Below are 16,363 nucleotides of genomic sequence, written 5' to 3'. Positions count from 1 at the left end.
AAAAAATGAAAAGAAAAGAAAGAAGAACATGTTTATTGAGTTTATGACCTACCAACAACCATGCTTCACATATTATTGGCCCACTCTTACAATTTCACTGCCTAAAAATTACCTTCATTGTGTTACTTGTTTATTCACAACTCTAAATTGCATTCTTTATTATTCTTAGAAAAAGACATTTCCAATCTTTTTCACTCATTAAAAGAGACTATGGCTCGCTCCATTTGCTTCATGGTATTTCTGGTCTTGGCAATTATGCTCTTTGATTCCTATGGTTTGTCTTCATCATTTATTTCTCTTAAAGCTCATAAAATAAAATAATGTGTAAAACTACTCTATTTTTTGGTCAAAATATTAAGTACTCCCTCCATTCTAATTTATGTCAGTTAGTTTGACTTGACACGAAGTTTAAGAAAGAAAAAAAGACTTTTGAAACTTGTAGTCTAAAATAAGTAATGCCGAAAGAATTGTGAATCATAACATGCTTTAAAGTTATTTGACAACTATGAAAAACACTGAAATAATTTGTTTGTTTATGTTCCTCTAAATATTATATGAGCAATGTTTCTTTCGATTACATCTCTCTTATTCTAAAATTTGTAAATATTTGTGAATGACTGTAGAGGTGCAAGCTCAGCAAATTTGCAAATCACAGAGCCAAACCTTCAAAGGGATGTTTTACCGACTCGTCATGTAGAAAAGCTTGTCGCAGAGAGGAGTTTACAGATGGACATTGTAGAAAACTCCTAAGAAAGTGCCTATGCACAAATATTTGTGTATTTGACAAAATTTCAAATGAAGTTAAAACAACTTTGGGTGGGGAAGCAAAATTTCTAAGTGAAGCTTGGCTTGAATAAAAGATTATGATGGAGTAATTAAATGAGATTAATTAAGGATTTGAGTGTCAAAAACAAAATTAATAATGTGTTGCCTTTTCTTAAAAAAGTAGCTTCTAATGTTGTGTTAATGGCCTTTAGTAGCCATTTGACACATTAAATAAATTGTAACACATCATTAATCCTTTTGGAATCTTGTATCAACTTTATGTATGTTTTAATGAAAAATGATCGACTACGATTTTTAATTTTATGTATGAACTATGTATTATGTTTATTTGATCACTTTGTGTTACGGTTTGTTTTCTGAACAAACCAAGATAACTAGATTTGAATGAAATATAGTGTGATCCGAAGCAAGAGCTAGCCTTCAAATGCAGACGTACATAGCATGAATGGTCAATTTTATTGACATGAAGGGTGTGTTTGGTATGAAGGAAAACATTTTTCGGAAAATGTTTTCCAATTTTCTCATGTTTGGTTGGGTTAAATGTTTTGGAAATTGTTTTCCAAATCAACTCATTTTCCTCAAATTTAAGGAAAATGACTTCCCTTCAAAACTTAAGGAAAACATTTTCCAAAACTCTCTTTCAACTTCAAACTACAATTATATTTTTGTTGAAAAAATCAATTTATTTTGTCCCTACCCTCAAACCAACCCCCCAAAAAATAATAATTTAATGCTTGTTTTTAAATTCAATTTTTTTACCCACCCTCACCCCTACCCCTACCCCCACCCCCTCCCAAAAAAATATTAAAAATTATTTTTAAAAGATATTTCTAATTTCAATTTTTTATTTTTTACCCCCACCCACTACCCTCGCCCCCCCCCTCCCCAATCAATTTTTTTTATTGTTTTTAAAAAATATTTTCAACTTCAATTTTTTATTTTTTCATCCCGATCCTCGATCACCCACGCCCCCTCCCCTGCCTGCCCCCCCCCCCCCAAAAAAAATAGAGTTTGTTTTTAAAAAATATTTTCAACTTCAAAAATTTTATTTTTTCACCTCTACACTCGATCCCCCCCCAACCCAGCCACCCCCTACTCGCCACCCCTACCCCCAAAAAAAAATTTTAAGTTTGTTTTTTAAAAATATATTCAATTTCAAAATTTCATTTTTTCACCCTACCTTGACCTCCCCCCCCTCACGCACGTCCTACCCAGCCCCCCACCCACACCACCCCTACCAACCCCCCCCCCCAAAAAAAAAATTTAAGTTTGTTTTCTTAAAAAATATTTTCAACTTTGAAATTTCATTTTTTCACCCTACCCTTGACCCCCCCCCCACCCACCTCCTACCCAGCCCCCCTACCAGCCCCCCACCCCAAAAAAATAATAATTTAAGTTTATTTTTAAAAATATTTTCAATTTCAAAATTTCATTTTTTCACCCCTACCCTCGACCCACCACCCACCCACCCCCTACCAGCCCTCCCCCCAAAAAAATAATTTAAGTTTGTTTATAAAAAAATATTTTCAATTTCAAAATTTCATTTTTTCACCCCTACCCTCGACCCCCCACCCACCCCCATACCATCCCCCACCACTTCCACCCACCCCCTACAAGCACCCCCCACCCTACCCCCAAAAAAATTTAAGTTTGTTTTTAAAAAATATTTTCAATTTCAAATATTATTTTCTACCCTAGTAAAAATAAAAGATATTTCTCAAAAAAAAAAAATCATTCATAAATCAAACACTAAAAATCTTTTCCGAAAAATATTTCTACTCACCAACCAAACATGAGAAAATAAGTCAAAAATCAACTTATTTTCCAGGAAAACATTTTCTAGGAAAACATCTTCCATGGAAAATATTTTCCTTCATACCAAACACACCCGAAATATAATATTTCTCAAAAATCACAAAAGACCACAGTGCTAAGTAGAGGATCAGCATCCCCTTTAAGAAAAGCTCCTTTGTCCTTAACTTGAATGAGATAATCCATAGCTCTCTTTGTGATGATTTCACCTGGGATTAGCACTGGGATACCTGGAGGGAAAGGGCAAATAAATTCTCCACAAACTTCCCCAATACTTTTTTTCAAAATTCACTTTTTTTTTCTTAGCAAGAAAGGCTTCTTTTGGTGTACAACTCAGGTAAACTTCTTCAAATGGCACCCTTTCTATACCATGATCTATTTTGATAATCTCCCTTTCTTCTTGCAAGAAGTTGATTGATAAATACTTCAATCCACTAACAAGTCTTTGAGTATTTTCTTTAGCTGTTCCTAAGCTAAAGGCTAATGGAAAGATTGAGTTCCAATAAGTTCTGGCTCAATTCCATGACTTGTTGACAATATGTCATATGCCTTGAAACCCGGAAAGCCAAGTTCTTGTACACTAATTGTCATCCTCAAAGGGTCCATAAAAGAGAAGTTGTTGGAGAAACATGAGAGATCCAAAAGTGAGACTCCAGGAATGTGGTTTATTAGTTATTTCACTTGTTGGACTAGTTCCATTACTTCATTGAAAAGGGTGTTTGGATTTTTACTTAATTCATCTCTAGTTGCATCCAAGGAAGCTAATAAAAGCCAATTTGGACTAGTGGTTTGTAAAGATTGAAGACATTTGTGCACTCTATCTCTATCAATGCGATCCTCGAATAAGTGTAACATTGATGATTGGGAAAATGAGAACAAAACTTTTTGTGTAGATTGTATGACAAGATCTGCTCCTTGAGAAAGAGCACTTTTAGGCATGTCAGGATGAAATTTTTAAGTGAGCACCATAAGCTTCATCCACAATTAGTGGGATACCATGAGAATGGCATATTTGAGATATCTCAGAAATATTGCTGCATACTACATTATAAGTTGGTGATGTAATAAAAACTCCTGCTGCCTTTTTGCCTTCCCATTCCAGTTCTTCAGTTTCCATTTCACCTGAAACATTATTAAAGAATTAACCAAGTGATAGTAATGCAGTGAGCTTGTAATGAGTTAGTAGTAAGCTAGGGTAATAAAAAGTTAGTTATAGCGTGCCTGAGTAACTAAATTCCAACTTACATTAGGTGCATTGAGTTTGTTAGGAGAATGCACATGCTATATGATGTAAGATCTATAAAAGGAGGTCTCTCCTTCATTTTGAATGAATTGAAAATACAATTCTTCGCTCTAAATACATTGTTCACTTTGCATTTTCATCCTTGGAAGTGTAGCTTCCATGAATTTTATCACACAAATATAAAATTTTACATTGTATGAGTGCAACATGATGGTGATCGTCTTTTAGAAGCTTTGTATCGTCTTCACAATCCAATTCGTTTCATCAATTGACTTTTTGATATGATAGAATTAATAGTAGCGACTCTGGAGCACAATCATCCTCTTTATCTTCAAGCTTCAAATATGCCAGGTGAAGCTCTAATTGCGACCAAGCTCACATGTCCAAAGAACTATGGCCACGTCTTGAATTGTTGGTCAAAAACAAGTTTGGATTTGTTGATAGAGCTTGGTTGAGAAGTTCATTCAAGGGTGAATTAGGCACTTAGTGGGAAATGTGTATTGCTATGGTACTTTCATGGATCACCACTACTGTAGTCCAGAATTAATCACTACATTTGTATATATATCAAATGCTAAACGAGTTTGGGATGATTTCAGGACAAATTCGACAAATCTAACCTCACCAGGGTGGGGAGATAGATCTTCTCTGAAACAAGATATTGATTCTGTCACGATTTACTATTCAAAATTGAGAGATCTACTGAATGAATGGGATGTTCTAGTTCCAGCTCCATTGTGTAATTGTTACGAGGCTAAGCTTACATCAAACACCTAAGTCAACAAAGTCTATTGATGTTTCTAATGGGGTTAAATGAGTCCTTTAGTCACGTGAAAAGTGATGTTTTTGCTTAAAACTAGTTTATCTACTGTTAATCAAGCATATGCTACTGTAGTACAAGAGGACAGTCAGAGATTACTAGGTGTTACAGACATTAACAAAGATCCTCTTACTATGTTGGTCAATCGAAGACAAGGTTTTAAGTGAAAGAAGCTACTAAACATAACTTGTGAACATTGTGGTTACAAGAATCACTTAATTAACAACTGTTATAGGGTCATAGGTTATCCTGTAGATTTTAAGAGTAAAAGGATACAAGGACAAAATGTGTTTCAAGGAGGGAGAAATGGTTATAGATTATCAACCAACAACACTTAGAATGTAGCGCCTGATTTCAAGTCCTATGCTAACTATGTAGCTCCTAAAGGGAAAAGACATGGTTTTGATCTCACTAAGAAGGAATACAACCATGCACAAAACCTTAGACCTAATACCAAACACACAGAGGTTGTTGAGTGCAAGGAAAACTATGTAAGTAATGTGTCACTGACATCTACCTTTTATGAACATTTTTGGATCATTGATTCTGATGGTAATCATCATGTTACATCTTCTAAGGATCATATAGACAAAATGAGCTATATAGGTAGTCCAAGATCAAGCACTGTTCAATTGCCTAGAGGAAATAGGCCTCACATTCAAGGCACAAGAAGCTCTTTGGTTTTGAAAAGTATAAAGTGCAGGATGTGTTACATGTACCAGACTTCAATTTTAACTTGTTATCAATTGCCAAGCTAACTAAAGAACTTTTGTGTAGTTTCAATTTCTTCCCTAACTTTTGCGTATTTCAGGCTCTCTCAAGTGGGAAGCTGATTGAGATTGGCAGAGAGTGTGCAGGCTTATACTTGTTGAAAGATACAATAACGATTGTAGCCAGTGTTGCCATTAAGGATAATAGTTTAGCCACACTGTGGAATTTAAGACTTTGACCCCCCCCCCCCCTCTTTTCATTCTATGCAACATATTTACTCTATTCATGTTCATTGATCTGATCAACATGTTGTCATATATATCCATTTGGTACATGTAGATGTATGTAGTCCTTATAAGACTCCAAACTATGATAGAAACAATTTTTGTTACAATAATTAATGATTACAATAGGTTTTCTTAGGCTTGCTTAATCCAATCAAAAGTTGAAGTTTATTTTGTTTTTTTAAAAAAACTTTTTGTTAATGGTAAATACTCAGTTTCAAAAAAAGTGAAAAGGTTGAGATCAAATAATGACACAGAGTTTATGAATTCAAATTGTATAGACTTGTTTTCTTCTCTTGGAATTGTACATCAAACTTCCTGTGCACACACCCCTATTAGAATTGAGTGGTGGAAAGAAAACATAAACATATCCTCAATACCGCTAGAGCCTTAAGACTACAGTCTAATGTCCCTATTTCTTATTGGGGTTATCGTATAAAGTCAACCATTTATTTGATTAATGAGATTTCCTCTGCAATTTTGCAAGGAAAATCTCCACATGCGATGCTTTAAGGATCTAAACCAACACTAAATCACTTGAAGGTATTTAGTTGTACTTGTTTCACTTCTATTTGGCCTAGGTATGATAAGTTTTCTCCAAGAGCATGAAAATGAGTACTAATGGGATATGCAAAAACATAAAAAGGATATAGGGTGCTTGATCTGAGTCCCACTCTTTTCATGTTAGCATGGATGTCACATTTATAGAGACAGTTTCCTTTTAAGACAAATAGTCTTGTTGAGCCTCTATGCACACCATTGTTACATTATCAAACAGTTCCTGAAGATGTCACACCTAATGGTATCCATTCTGAGCCTGCCAATGGCTTACCTCCTACCAACCCTGTAGTTTCCTTGGAAGAGGATGAGTTGCCTAATGATCTAATGAGGTATCAACTCTAGCCATAGAAGAGAAAAGAGACATACAAGATCCTGAGGATGCAATACCAACTATTACATAATGTAGTAATTCGAACATTGGTTCAAGTCACACCAACTGTGGTGAATTCTGAACCTATCAATGCAATGTCACGACTCGGGGTTACCCCCTAGGAGAAACATGGCGTACTTGACCCCGAAGGGGTCTCATACAAGCCCTTAGGATAATCATAAACATAAAGTCATAGCAATGATGCGAAATTTTTTAAAACTTTTACAATCGAAGTCAACTTATTTTTCATCAACGATTATAAGAGTCTAGACCTTGTCTCAATCACCATCTAGTACAATAGAGAATACAATTAGGGTCAAAGCCCTTTACAATAAAGTCTGCAAAAATAGAAAGTATAATAAGAGCTAGAAAAGAATAGCATCTTGTCCTCGAATCATGAGGACTCACCAAGCTTACGGAATAGTCAACCCAAGCTTCACTTGAAAGGAGAAGTACATCTCAACGACCGGAACCTACACTCATAGTAAATGTAGAAATATGGGATAGCACAAAAGTACTAAGTATGGAAGTCATGCATAAAAATCCTTAAAACATGTGAAAATGGACATTTAGTTGAAATCATGCATTTATCAAGTTTAAAAGCCATCATGCACATATAAGGAGAAACATAAGTCAAACCATATCATAAGCAACTTTCAAAGCTAGTCTAGTGCAATGCAAATGCAAGATCCCATAACCCTACCATATGCCAAGTACCACTTTTAGGTCACCAACATCATACATAACATATCTTTTCCTTCATCCATAACCAATACTATATACAAGGAAACATTCACGTTCATACTTGTAGCAAGTAAGGCCAATCTCAACAATCATACATATGATGCATACATAATCCATGAGTCATCATAGCATAAAAGAAGGACCTCACAACCCCTTTATAAGTCTACTTGTGCAATGTACAAGTGAAGTCCCATACCCCCACTCACACCAAGTAAAACTCAATAAGAAGTCATAAGTATAGTTCATGTTCATGTTCATATTCACATTCTTGTTCTTGTTCATGTTCTTGTCATATAGGGAAATTTAGCCTTAACCGACATAGACCATGTGAGCTACATGGAATCTGGTGTCATGACCCACACCGAAAAGAGGTGTCCTACTTGCCTAAGGTAGAACTAACATGTATAGAATTTAGGTGGATCCACTAGCTAAAGACCTATGTGGGCACATAGTTATGGGATAATGAGATTGATACTAGAAACACGGACTTTCTAACGTAAAAGTTTTCCATCTCATGAGATAACTTACATTGGGATGCCGGACTTTCTAACGTAAAAGCTTCCATCTCATTTTCATATCCACTCGGTGCTAAGCATAATTCCCTTTAAAGTCATATTAAGTCTTTACTTAAATTCAAGTTCATGAAAGAATGCACTAGGCACTCAAGTCAACATGGTATCATAATAGCTCATAGATTCATTAGGTGAGAATGTCCTTTCAACCTTAGAATCATCAATACGTGAGTAAACCTTTCACATCATAGCCATAGAGTGTTCATGAGAATAGTCTTTCATTCAACACAACAATACTAACATAGTAATAAATATGTCATACATAGTCATGTGTAAGGGTAGGGGAGAATAATCCTACAACAATACCATAATTACACAATAATCATAATATCTTCACTTTCTAAGTGAATCATAAGCTCATACGCAAATTCTCTTAAAGATGTACAAACCCTCATATTTTACCCTTTAAGGGTCAATCACAATCAACCCAACCATATACAATTACTGCACAATATAGGAGGAATTTCATGATTCAATATCTTAATCAACATAAACATATTCAATTAACATACTTATAATATTAACCAACCCACATCATCAATTCATGATTTATCAATATGGGGGAAACATGGGTCTATGGGGAATTTTCATCATAAAACATCAATACTACATTAATCCAACCATAATTCATCATAACCAACCATAATCAATCATAAATAAACAATTGAAAATGTTTTGGAAGGAGACCCATGTCATAGATTGAAAACCCTAGAATTGGGGAAATTGAAATCTTGAAAACCAACTTTTGAGGGGACTCTATGGGTGGAGAGTACCCATAGATGAAAATCATCCATACCTTGATTAGAAAGCCCCAAGAAATTTGAGGAAGAACCTATGAAATCCACGAACCCTAGCTCCAATGGCTTCCTTCTTCTTCTTTGAGTTTAGAGAGAGAAATATTGAGAGAGGAGGGTAGTTCTTGGGTTTTCCTTTTTGATTCTTTAAAAGTGACTAAGTTGGGGAAAATTTGACTTTAAAAGGTTTATATACTTGTTAGGAATAGATTATAATAGTGTGGGTTCACTTCTTAGAAGAAATAATTAAAAGACCTTAACTAAATTTTAAAAACAGCCTATGGCACGTTTTAGCTCGCCCTTTGGCCCTCCTTGGCTCGCCAAGGGCACTAGGAGACACGCCTAATGGAACCTTGGCTCACCTAAAATTACAGAATGCTCCCTAAAGTAGACATTCACTTAGGAGATAGGGCAGACCCTTGGGCAATTCGCCAAGTGGGTTGGCGAGCCCCAACCTAGCTCACCCAATATTCCAGTAGCTAGGTCAAGGGGAGGCTGCCCACTAGGTGAGGAAGGTCCATTTGGCTAGTCACCAATGGCCTTTGGGCGATGCTACTGCCCATCACCAAGTGGTCCTAGGAAAAATATTATTTTTCCTTCATTCCCTCTTGGTAGCTTAGGTCCTTACCTTCTTCCTAGACTTTTACCCCTTTCATTTTAGCTTTAGCTTAGTCTTAAACATTTACGGAAAGATACGCTAGCACTCACATTAAGCTCTAGGGTAGCCTACTAGATTCCGGAGTGTTACATGCAAGGTCATGACAAAGTAGGTCCCTAAGCCTCCTATTTGGCATAAATATTACCTTATGCCTGCATCTTCCAAATAGGCTCGCACTGCATGCCTTTATCCCATTAGTGACTATGTTACCTATTCAAACTTGAATTGCCTCTATAAGACATTCTTGACTTCCCTTTCCACAATCTCTGAGCATACTACTTTCAAAGAAGCCTCCAAATTTCCGAAGTGGGTGACAACAATGCAAGATAAAATTGCAGCATTAGAGCTCAACCACACATGGTTAGTAGTATATCTTCCACCTGATAAAAGGCGAATGGTTCCAAATGGGTTTATAAGATCAAACTTAAAGCCAATGATGAAGTTGAAAGATACAAAGCAAGACTGGTTGCCAAGGGTTACAACCAATAAGAAGGCCTAGACTATCATGAGACCTTCTTCTCTGTAGCTAAATGGTCACTTTCAGGACTACCATCAGTGTAGCATCATCACACAATTGGCCTCTATATGAAAATGATGTTCATAATGGATTTTTGCAAGGTGATCTTATTGAAGATGTATACATGGAGATGCCTCAGGGTTTTTAGAGGCAGAGGGAGTACAAGGTGTGTAAGCTGCTCAAGTCTTTATCTGGATTGAAACAAGCCTGCAAGCAATGTAATGTAAAGCTTTCAAAAGTTTTATTGGAAACTGGTTACTCACAAAGCCCTTATGATCATTCTCTTTTTACAAAGAGATGTACACGATATAGCTGTGATTCTTATCTATGTGGATGATCTACTTCTAACAGGCAGTAGTAGTAAGTTGATACAAGACGTAAAAAACTCACTTCATAGCAAGTTCAAGATGAAGGATTTTGGTGACCTCTAGTATTTTCTAGGCATTGAGATCCTAAAATACAAAAATGAGATATTACTAAACCAAAGGAAGTATGCTCTTGAGCTAATCTCAAACACTGGTCTTAGTGGTGCAAAACCAGTAAATACACCCTTGGAAGCTAACATTAAGCTCACCACAGTAAAGTATGATGAGTTAACTAGAACTGCTGATGATCGTATTCTCAAGGATATCACAAGTTATCAAAGGGTGGTTAGAAGGTTGTTATACATTAAGCTCACCACAACTTTAGCTTGGCCTCATCTGACATTTATATCCTCCATCTTTGAGTGTGCACAAGAAAACATTTAATTTTTTATAGAGTTGAACAAGTAATTACCTGTGAGGGGGTAGCACCTCCAGCAATATCCCATTGAAGATTATGTTCAGGAAGAATGTACTTTGGTAGAGCACCACAAAACACCATTTCTAAAGTTGCAGAAACATGTGAGTTTCTTGCAAGGATTAAAGTATCACCAGGTGAACAAGTTGACATAATTGCTGCTAAAATCCCACAAGTTGTCCCACAAACTAAAAATCATGTCTATGATGCACCAAAGGGTCAACATCCATTTTTTGTGCATCTAATAAAGGTCCAGTTGGATAATCAAATCTATCAAGCTTTGGGAGCTCAGTTGCATCATGAAGAAATGGACCATTACCGATAACATCGACTAGTGAATATAGTGCAGCCATGCCTCTTTTGTGACCTGGAAAATGGAAAGGTGCTGATTTTTTCTTGACTGATGTTGTTATGTCATTCACTAAAGGTGGGAGTTTTGGTTCTTGTTGATTGTGTTTAGCCAATGTTTTATCAGTTTCTTTTCTTTTGACTTCAGCTTGATCAAATAGAGTTGTTCCTTCCTGCTCTCTTGGTCCCATGATCAAACTATCATGTTCCTGTGAAATGTTTTTCTTAATATTTTTTAAAAAAAATATTTTTTGTATGGGAGGGTCGGGCAGGGCAGACTTAACAAGATTGGGGGCCTAAAACCTAACCTTAAACAGAGGCTCTAATATTTTTTTAATTCCTTTTTTTACAAAAAAAATAATCATGTATATAAATTTAAAATCAATTTTTCTTGCCTTTTTAGATGTGAAGTCATTAATTACTGTTTTCTAATCGATTTGTTTTGGTAATTCATTTTCAATTGATAATATAGCTAATGCATTCAATCTCACATTGTTGATCTTAGAAAAGATTATATCAATTTTAGTTTCGTAAAACTTCTTTCGGCCGAGGCAATAGTTACAGGAATTGTTAACATTATTCTATAAGCAATATATGCATTAGGAAAAGAATCAAGTCTTTTTATTTGATTGAGTATTTCCATTAAATCATTATCTTCTACTTGTATTATTTCTCTTAATAATAACTAAAACGAGAATATATATACTTACTAACTAAGAATATCAACAATAACAAAAGTTCAAGAAAATTTATAAAATAAAGTTAGAATAATAAAACTTACTCACGAACTTGATAAGTTGACATAATAATGTTGAAATAGTGTTGCGTTTCTTCAATATAATGATTACTTGTTGCATTTCTTAAGATTTTGAAGAAGACACTGAAAAGCAAATTTTGTTCTTTTTTAACTTGTAAGCAACAATAAATATTTTTTTTAGGAGAGAGTTCAATATTGAGAATAAAAATAATAAAATAGAGAGTAAAAAGATGAGTATAAGATAAATAATAATATAAGGTCAATTTTTTATGAGATAAATAAGGACACACAATTTCCCACTTAAGGAAATTATTTTCAAAAAAGTTTCATTCCCTTAGAAAAGTGGGGGAAACTAACGGCTATTTTTTTTTTTTTTTTTATACTTGTTACATGTTTTTTAAAAAAATTTAAATTACCTATAATTTTAAGTAATATATATAAGTATTTTTTTAAATAATTGGGGGCTCCCCAAAATATGGGGCCCAAGCGATGACTTTAGTGGCCTAGTGGTTAAGACGACCCTGGGGTCGGGGTACGGGGTAGAGTAAGCAAAAAAATCTAATTTAAGGTATGAGGGGAGTTTTGAAAAATGTTTTTCTTAATTTTTGGAGGAATGTCATTTTCCTTAAATTTGAGGAAAATAAGTTGATCTGGAAAACATTTTCCAAATATAGGAAAATTGAAAAACATTCTCTTTCATACCAAACACACCCTAACAGTCAATTATTATTATGTAAAATAAATAAAATAATTTGATTAAAAGAAATGACATGAGTTTCTTCCTTTTTCTTGGAAGTGCATTTGAAATAATCTTCAAATTGTAGAGACTAGAGTGTGTTGAATTGTGAAATTAGTTGTTTCTCTCATACTACAGTTTTTTCATTTGTTTAATTTATTTAAAAAGAGAAAAAGAGAACTGCTTAGTGACAATGATTTGATTATAATTCCAAAATTTTGTGAGGAAACAACCTGATAAGAAAGACAGCAAAAATTTAAGGATTTAAATTATATATGTCCTAACAGTGTTAAAATTTGTAACTAATTATCTTATATCATGTTATTATATAATAAGTTACTTATCATTTAGTTGACATTAGCCAATATTTAATAGAGTTGTATGCAATTAATTTATTTTAGATGACTTAATGATGTAAGTTTTTCAAATTCATAAAATTTAAACTCTAAGAATATATGAAAATTGTAAACCAGTTGCTTAGGAGTGGCCCTTCTTTTTATGGATGGATTGGAAGTCTGATGATTGACAAAAGTTGATCCATACCCCTACATATTTAAATACAAGTGTTGAAACTATAATAAGCGATTAGTATTAGATAAAAAGATATTGATAAATATATATTTTCTATTAAAATATCCTTAAAGACATTTTAAAAATATAAATTTCAAAATATATTTTATATTTAAGAAGTGTGAATGACGAAAAAAATGATATATTTCAAAAATTACCCAAAGAAAAGGAATAGATAACCGTAAAAAGTTTAATCAAACAAAATATACTTATAAATCGTATAACCATATGTAAAGCTGATCAATTTTGAATTGATTTTGATTTAAAAACACTTTTAATATGTAACAAATGCATAAAGAAATGAATAAATAAAAATGTATATTAATTAGTCAAAAACACTCTCCTTATAATGTTACTATTTTCTTGTTTTTAGTTTTGCCAAAACCATGAAATCCCTATATGTACAAAGTACAAATAATTACTATATCTATTTGAAAGGAGAAAAAAGTACTTAGCATTTTTTGGAAGGGAGAAATTTTTATTGATAGAATAATATGAAGAGGAAAAACTTGATGAATGATTTGACACAAGCCTGCGCATAGGGCTTGTCCAGTGCTGTTCATATTTCCTGGGTCCTGAGACCCCCCTCCCCCCTCCCCTCCCCCGTAAATAAAAAGAAAACAAGCACTTGCAGGGAAAATGGTCTTTATTTTTACACATAAGAGATCTGAAAAAATGTCATTTTTCTCTATTTAAATTGTAAGTGGGCAAAACTACATCAAAGCAAGAAATGAGCGATGAACAAAAATTTCTTAGCTAACAATAATTTTTTTTATGCTAATCTCATTTAACTACATATTAACAATTAATTTTAATAAATCATTTTTCGATACGGAATTGGTAACTGAGGAATTCATAGAAGTGGTAGTGTGGTAGGTGGTAGTGTATTTTATTTTAAAGATTTTTTTATAATATTTTTGTTAAGTGTCTTAATCTTGATATCTCTTTAATGTTATTTTTTGGTAGTGTGAAATTCATGGTAAAATGTAATAATATTTATTGTAATATTCTTCCGATAGTTGTTTTAATCTGAATATTTCATTAATATTATTTATGATATATTCTAGATATAACATATCTTGGGTTCTTTGGTACATATATAAATTTTCCATCATTAATTGTTCTAATAATTTTATATCTTTCATAGATTCTGTCCAATATTGTAAATTATTCGTAGTTCATTTTAGTTTGAATTTATTTCTAAATCATACCATTCTATTCTTTCGTAGTCTAAATCATGTAAGTCTATTTCATACCATTGTTGGTTTAATATATCTTCCGATTCATTATCATTAAATATTTTTTCCCATATGATCCTTCTTAATTCAATTATTTTTATATCTTTAAGTATATATAATATTAAAGTTTCGTAGTTTTTTATCATTTCATTATGAACGTAAGTAGTCATGTTCTTTATCATGCAGATTTTTTATTTCAAATTATTCCTTCCTATCATATTCATAATTGATTAAATTCATATTAGATCATTATGAACTAGATTATCTTTATCATGTTTTCCTGTCACTACTAGCATCGTACTTTAGCGGATACTTCCTTCTTATCAGCGCCTCAACTTTGTTTACTCCCCTAAACGGCTTTCCTCGCCTACCGGTTTCAACATTAGGATGGCATAGTATAAAAGTTTTTTCCTGTTTCCAGTGTGCTAATAAACTAGAAATCATGATTCAAATAATTCTAATACATAATAACTAACATAAATTTATTCAATCATATATATGATATTCACGAATATATGAAATTAGTTCTACATATTTTTTGAACAATATACCTTTGCCTCTTGCTTAGTCATGCTATTTGAAATATCTGATGGATTTCAGGTTTCTCCATATTAACTTTTAAGTATTTTTATATCTTTAGGGGAGAGAGTGTTTTTAAGAAAATGTTTATTACGTTAGGCATTGCCTGCCTTTCATTTACATATATCCTCCCTTATATAGAGAAGAATTCTCACTTACTACTTACAATAATGTACCTATATAGTATAATAATGTGCCTAATAATATAGTATGACACACCATACACTTGCCACTTAATAAATTACACCCCCTACCGTCCCTTACACATGCCATCCTTATTATGACACACATTATGACTCACTACTTAACATTATGACACCCTACTATTCACACCATACTTTATTGACTATTTTACAAGACAAAAATTTTACTCTTATCTCATCTTTTTATTTTGTCCGCATCTCATCTTCATCATCTTATCTTCTTATCATCTGCTTACGTCTTTATCTTTTTATTCTAGCTGGACGTCTGGGATTATATTATCTTCTCCGTTACATTTTGAACATATATGTCAGGGTATTTATGACCAATTAGCTTGCAATATCTGGTTAATAATTCTGCCGAAATAAATCCTTCTTTTAGTGCTCGTGTCGTAGGTCGTTCTTCTGGCTTAAGTAGTGATAAAATCATCTTTGGACTTCATCCATATCTGCTTTCCTTAGCTCCCTTGAATTGGAATAAATCATTAGCTGGTCTCTTGCATAGTAGCTCCATATAGCGTTTCCGTTTAAATAGTTATTTGCTAGCTCTTGTATAATCGTTGATATACCAATTATCCTTTTGTTGGCATAAAAACTCGGTATCTCTATTTTGCATAACTCTTCTTGTTGTCCGATATCTTCGGGTATAATCATATCTTTAGTTAATCCTATCTGATAACCTGTATTGGAGGTTTTATTTCCTCGTATAATATCTCTGCTGGTGCTGTATAGAATTTTATATAAAATAAATTTCCTTTCGTAACTCTTTGTATGTGACGAATGCTTTGTGTAGTTTTGGTATTCCACTAACTTCTTCTCCGTCGTATGTGTATACGGTATTTAACAATCCGTAGTTGTAACATGTTCTTACTAAATTAGCATTAGTTTTTGGTTTTGCAATTAACTTGTTATATCCTTGTAACTTTTGTGTCAAATAATCCTGGTTTGGTTCTTTTGTAGTTGACCTGGGGTTGCGTTTAAATAGGTTTGGATTTTGTGGATATTTTCAATATAGGTTCGTGTGATATAGTTATATGTCTTTTTCTCATTTTGGTTTTGCAAACTATCTGCGTATGTAGATGTTTGTGGTTCTATGGACATATGTCTAGGTGTCCTTTGGGTAAATGATTTTTCGAATAGCTGGTTTAAGTTAGCATTTTTATGTTGTTTATCACTAACTTGTTTGCTTGTACCTGCAGCTATATTTAAACAAATGTTATGGGTTTTAAGGAGTTTCCCATCGTCTCCTTTTAGCTCTGGGTTTTTTCCGTCTTTCGATCGAC

At 33.5% G+C, this 16,363-nt stretch overlaps 1 protein-coding gene and 1 pseudogene across 1 annotated transcript; one reads left to right on the top strand and one right to left on the bottom strand.

The window, feature by feature from the left end:
* The first annotated feature begins 210 nt into the window (after positions 1-210).
* LOC125821802 (defensin-like protein) lies at positions 211-857 on the top strand. Its single transcript, XM_049501165.1, has 2 exons — positions 211-303; positions 624-857. Exons 1-2 carry the CDS (start codon positions 211-213, stop codon positions 855-857), a joined length of 327 nt encoding a protein of 108 aa, XP_049357122.1.
* A 1,825-nt stretch (positions 858-2,682) lies between these two features.
* On the bottom strand, positions 2,683-11,191 carry LOC125821805 (uncharacterized; annotated as a pseudogene).
* Between the last annotated feature and the right edge of the window lie 5,172 nt (positions 11,192-16,363).

The sequence above is a fragment of the Solanum verrucosum genome, unplaced genomic scaffold (assembly GCF_900185275.1).
Source record: "Solanum verrucosum unplaced genomic scaffold, falcon-dt-bn FXZP01000077.1, whole genome shotgun sequence".
NCBI classification, from domain to species: Eukaryota; Viridiplantae; Streptophyta; class Magnoliopsida; order Solanales; family Solanaceae; genus Solanum; species Solanum verrucosum.
Note: the sequence above shows the minus strand (reverse complement) of the source record. Positions and strands in the feature narration are given on the sequence as shown.

Coding starts and splice junctions, on each gene's coding strand:
- LOC125821802 (XM_049501165.1), top strand. CDS start 211: ATGGCTCGCTCCATTTGCTTCATGGTATTTCTGGTCTTGGCAATTATG. Junction 304..623: donor CATCATTTATTTCTCTTAAA/GCTCATAAAATA, acceptor GAATGACTGTAG/AGGTGCAAGCTCAGCAAATT.